The 5,687-nt window shown below is 33.0% G+C and overlaps 1 protein-coding gene across 1 annotated transcript; it reads left to right on the top strand.

The window, feature by feature from the left end:
• Positions 1–503: 503 nt before the first annotated feature.
• LOC122599199 (aquaporin PIP2-7) lies at positions 504–5,203 on the top strand. Its single transcript, XM_043771664.1, has 4 exons — positions 504–873; positions 1,610–1,905; positions 2,467–2,607; positions 4,849–5,203. Exons 1-4 carry the CDS (start codon positions 588–590, stop codon positions 4,966–4,968), a joined length of 843 nt encoding a protein of 280 aa, XP_043627599.1. The 5' UTR covers positions 504–587; the 3' UTR covers positions 4,969–5,203.
• Positions 5,204–5,687: the final 484 nt, after the last annotated feature.

Raw genomic sequence — 5,687 nt, 5'->3', positions numbered from 1 at the left:
TTTTGATCAACGCGACCAAAATCAGGTTTGACCCAACTTGACCCGGTTTGAAACCGGTTGTGGGTCAAACTTTGATCGGGTATTACCAGTTTTTTTTGACCAAAAATCAAACCTGATCCAATCTCAACTCGGTTTCAAACCGTTAAAAAAACGAAAACCCAACCCGGTTAGTAACTGTCGAGTTGGGTCAAACTTGAACCGGTTTGATCAAACCCGGTTATTGTCTGGTCTCGAGTCCGAGTTCGTTTTTGAGTTCGGGTTCCAACCTAGTTTGTTAACACCTCTAATTACAAGACTCTCATGCCAATCTATGAAAATATTGACAAAATTAGAACTTTGTACACGATTATTAAATTAAAAGTTTAAACTTGGGTTAAGAGATATAAAACGGTCAAAACACCTTAAGACTCGACACATCGACTAGAAAACAAACACGAATAATAGTACCCTGTTCTTATATAGACACCTCACTCATTAATCAACTTTGCATTGCACATAAAACATACTCCAAAATCACAACCTTCAAGAAAGCAAAAAAGAAAGAAAACAAAAAAACACAATTCTAGAGAGAAAGCAAAAAACCAAAAATGTCAAAAGAAGCAAGTGAGGTCGGAGAAGCAGCAACAAGAAAAGACTATGTTGATCCACCACCAGCACCCATGTTTGACATGGGTGAGCTTAAGATGTGGTCATTTTACAGAGCTCTCATAGCTGAGTTTGTAGCCACTTTACTTTTTCTTTACATCACGGTGGCCACCGTGATAGGTTACAAAAACCAAGCTGACCCATGTGGTGGGGTTGGCCTTCTTGGTGTTGCTTGGGCCTTTGGTGGCATGATCTTTATCCTTGTTTACTGCACTGCTGGTATCTCTGGTAAGTTTTAAGTAATTAAAACCCATCTTTGTTTTTATATGATTTACCTTTTACATATGCCAAAATATATACATGTATATTAACAGATGTTTGTAAGATATAGGTTACGTGTTTATGAGAAATTTTTGTAATTCCTTATGTGTACAATATTTATATGTTTCTAGCTAGCTTATAATAATAGTTTGAAGTTTGAACATATTTTATTTACCTGCAAAAAATTCACTAGTTCTTTGTAAAAATGGGTTAAAATCTTGGTAATTGTCACATGTATTATGTTTACATGATATATACATCTTTAATGTAAGTTTATAACACATTTTGCCTTTCGTCATTGTGTAACTGTTATTATTGTAGTTGTATAAAATTTAAGTTTATATTTAGAGTAGTTTTACATTTATTTCACACTTTTAATGTATATTGTACAATTCATAAATTCAATTTTCACATGTTACATGCATTATTTAAGCTAAGTGGATAAGTCTCGTGAATAACTTGCAAATTTAGTAGAGCATACCTTTACTTTTCAAAAGTTATACTACTATATACAGAATAAAAAAAAGCCATATTTTGTTTTAATATAAAGATAAAGAGTAAATAACAATATTGTTGCATACACTACTTCAATCAGTTCATTATCATAATTAACCCAAACATTATTAACATGAAACAATGTATAATAGTACTTGAATGCTATTTTATAACTAATGAACTTTTATTTATTTTGAATAAAATTAAGGTGGTCACATAAACCCAGCGGTGACATTTGGGTTATTCTTGGCTCGAAAGGTGTCATTAGTAAGGGCATTGGGATATATGGTGGCTCAGTGTGGGGGTGCAATATGTGGTGTGGGTTTAGTCAAAGCCATCATGAGATCACCTTACAACACACTTGGTGGTGGAGCCAACTTGGTTGCACCAGGCTACAACAAAGGCACCGCACTAGGTGCTGAGATTATTGGCACCTTTGTACTTGTTTACACTGTTTTCTCAGCTACTGATCCTAAGAGAAGTGCACGTGACTCTCACGTTCCTGTAAGTATTACATTACGTGTATTTGTTAGTTGTTACCATTGTTTCATTCTACCACAAAATTTGATATATCATATATGTATTACAAAATTTGATATCTATAACACCAGTATCGTTATAAAATTTGTACATTGTGGTAGATGAATGAAAAACGGTGGAACTTTTATCACTTCCAAGTCTTAAACTATGTCCAAGTTAACTAGACCTAGTGGTAATTAAAATTTCCTTGAGTTTAAGAGACCCTTTTTCGAACCTCGTTAGGTAAACATGTCGGAATTGGAGCCACTCATGAGGATTTGAGTGTCCAGGACGAGTCAAGACTAAATGACTCATGACTGAATTTATACATGTAAACTGTTATTATTATTTTTTATAAATGGCGACTGATAATATTAAAAACTTTTAAAATTTTGTGCTCCTGAAAAAAATGCATCTAGACATAGTTAGGATTTGCGAAAATATAGGCTTGAATTTTTTTTGCCAAAACATATATTTCTTACCCCACCCCGATTAACTTATCTACTGTGTTAGTTTGTTGGCTAAGCATGGTCAAAATGTATGTAGGTTTTGGCTCCATTGCCAATTGGGTTTGCTGTATTTATGGTTCATTTGGCTACAATTCCTATTACTGGAACTGGAATCAACCCAGCTAGGAGCTTTGGTGCTGCTGTTATCTACAACAATGAAAAAGTTTGGGATGACCATGTAAGTTTTTTTTTTTTTTTTTTGACTTCTACTATGTGCATTATATGCTTTTCATTTTGCATGATTGATTATTGTGATGTACATTCCTTTGAATTCAAAGGATTCTTGCACTTTCACAGTTTCTGTTACACATGCATTTATTTTCTATCTATAATGACTTGTACTATGTGGAATATGTATAATTGTCCATTCCTTTGAATTTAATAATTTTTTTGTTTTTAGTGTTTTTCTTCATAGGATTCTCTTTTTCTCAAACCAACAAACTTCTTTTGAGGTGGGTCCTTTTCCTTTTAAAGCTTAGAATGACAAAACAAGGAAAGTTACAACTCTGAATGCATTAGGTACAAGTCATGATAATACTGATGTTATTTTGATTTTTAGCTAATCCATGCTCTGCCAGTTTTTTGTTTGCTGTAATTGCCAAAAAAGTACATTGCTTTGATGACTTGTATAATATTCATTTATATCATGTGCCTTGGAATTATAAACATTGTTTTGAATTTGAAGACTATCTTGTTAAACAAAAACCATTTTTTTTTTTTGAAGACTATGGAAATTAGACTAGCCTTTGTATTCTTAAGGGTGTGTTTGGAGTGTGGGTTTTTGAAAGAAAGGTATGGGAATGCATATAATACAAGGTGTTTGATTAGTGGATTTGGTTTTAAAAATTGGTATCCGAACCTTTGAATTTACGTATATTTGAAACCCAAGTAATATAGTAGGTTTGCAAACCCGTTACCATTTTAAAATCAAACACCCGTTTAGATTGACCTGTAACATTATAAATAGGGTTTAGTATCTGTAAGTGTAAGAAACTTTTACACTTTTCCTATTATATGAATATAACTTAGATTTGGTGCACTATAGGAAGAAACTTTATAAAACTGTTCAATTAATGTAAAAGTGTATACGTGGCAAATTATATGAGCTAACACGTGTAATTTTTCGATTGGTGCATGTCAAAATTTTACATTATATGAACAGTTTTACAAAGTTTTTTCCTACAATGCACCAAATGTAAGTTACATTCATACAATAGAAAAAGTATAAAAGTTTGTTACATTTCTAAATACTAAACCCTTATAAATTTATGTCTAAATTACAAATTAGTGTGATATTGTGATGTAAACCTTCCACAGTTCCATTGTTTTATGTACAACATATTATATTTTTTATTTTGAATTTGCAAAAGTGTTTGTTGATTTTTGTCATATTAAATGTTGTACCTTGTACACTAACCGTTTCTTTGATCTTGGCCATTTCTTACAGTAATTTTGTAAAATGAAAAAAAGTGGACATCCTTCTTTTGCTCAAACAAACCAATGACTTTCTTGTTGGGTGTTTTACCTTTAAGCTTAAATTGGCAATGTTCTTCCCTTTTGAATGGCAAAATGATTTCCATTAGAATTAGAAAGATAGAAAAAAGAGTACCTTAAAATAGCAGTTTAAATTACAATTTTAACTGCATGAGTTACAACCATATAAAAAAAGGGTAATTTGATGGGACCCCATAATTTCATGTATTATTTGGTACCCACTAATCTTTCAATCAGGCTAGTGTCCAGGTGAATATTTTACAACCATATAGGTCATAAAAATATCTTTTTTTTACCCTGGTAAATATTTCATAACTAAGAACTTTTAGCTACAACGACTATGAGTGAATCTCACATTTCAGCCGAAAAGCGGCCAACTACAAACCAAGCAACAAAGGTTCTCTATATTTGAAGACTACATAAATAAAATTAAACTCAATTAAACTACATAAATAAAAGCCCTAAAATTCTTTTAGAAGGCCATCATCTCTGATTCTCTTCCTCGAGGGACATTTTGTTATAGTCATACTGATCAGCAAAACTACATAAATAAAAGCCCTAAAATTCAATTAAATTTTAAACTCTCTTTTTACTGTAAACGTCATATAATACACACTACTTAAAAGGAAACTTGGCGTTGTATGAATACTACACTGACTCAAGTATCATTTCAGTAGATAAATGTGTTCGGGTCGAATACACCCAATCCTTTTAATGTTATCGGCATTCCATTGCTTATTTGTATGTTACAAACATTTAATATAGTAAATACATTCCGAATAGGCTTTTCCATTTTGCGATATATACATTTTGATGGTACTAATAGATTATATACTCGCACATTTCTTAATTAGTTGTAAAGTTGTAATAGACCAAGTTTTAACGCATAAAAACAGAGTATATAATTTGGATGTGTTGGATGCAGTGGATCTTCTGGGTAGGACCGTTCGTTGGAGCTATGGCAGCGGCCGCATATCACCAGTATATTTTGAGAGCTGCAGCCATCAAAGCGTTGGGTTCATTTAGAAGCAACCCCACCAACTAAAGTATCTTCTTATTTAATTGTGTTCTTTTATTCAGTTTTTTACTTTAATTCATCTTTAGTTTGTGTTGTTCGATTCATGGATATGATGGTGATGGATGTTGGAACTTTAAACGGTTCTTTTTCCTTTGTTTTTTTTTTAATTGTACTAGTAGTGTTTGGCTTTAGGTGTAATGGTGTGTGCCTGTGTGGTTTGTTTGGCAACTTAAATTGGATTCAAATACTTTAGTTATTTCTACAACCATGTTTAATTAGCGTAAACTTTGCCAATGTTTTTCTTTAAACGGCAAACTGAGGCGTGAGCCAATGTTTGACTCGTTAGACGACATGGCTAATACGCCAAATGGATCAGAGCTGTAAGAAACGTACTTAGAGAGTTGGATCGAACCTGGTGACGTATGACTCGGGCTGTAAGAAACTTAGAGAGTTTGGCTTGAACCCGACGACCCAGTGGGGAAGGGGAGGTTGCTAAATAACGCTAATCTCGATGACGACTTGTATGTAGTCTTTCGTATGTGAGTTATTGTTAGAGATTGTTAGCGTAAAAATGCCCTTTTTTAAGGTCTAAAGTTATTCTCACATTCTAGTAATTAGTAAACAGTTGTCCATTCATGATTTTGCTTGATGAAGTTTGCATTAGACCCGCTATTTGAGTTTTTTCTGCACAATGCGGTGCCACTTTAACGCTTGCACATACTCCAAGTTCTTCGATGTGTAATCAT

This window comes from Erigeron canadensis, chromosome 1 (genome assembly GCF_010389155.1).
Source record: "Erigeron canadensis isolate Cc75 chromosome 1, C_canadensis_v1, whole genome shotgun sequence".
NCBI classification, from domain to species: domain Eukaryota; kingdom Viridiplantae; phylum Streptophyta; class Magnoliopsida; order Asterales; family Asteraceae; genus Erigeron; species Erigeron canadensis.
This window is presented reverse-complemented; position numbering and strand designations above follow the sequence as displayed.

Excerpts from the sequence above, each read along its gene's own strand:
- LOC122599199 (XM_043771664.1), top strand. The coding sequence starts at position 588 with ATGTCAAAAGAAGCAAGTGAGGTCGGAGAAGCAGCAACAAGAAAAGAC. Across the intron at positions 874-1,609 it reads CTGCACTGCTGGTATCTCTG|GTGGTCACATAAACCCAGCG; the intron begins GTAAGTTTTAAG and ends AATAAAATTAAG. Across the intron at positions 2,608-4,848 it reads AAAAAGTTTGGGATGACCAT|TGGATCTTCTGGGTAGGACC; the intron begins GTAAGTTTTTTT and ends TGTTGGATGCAG.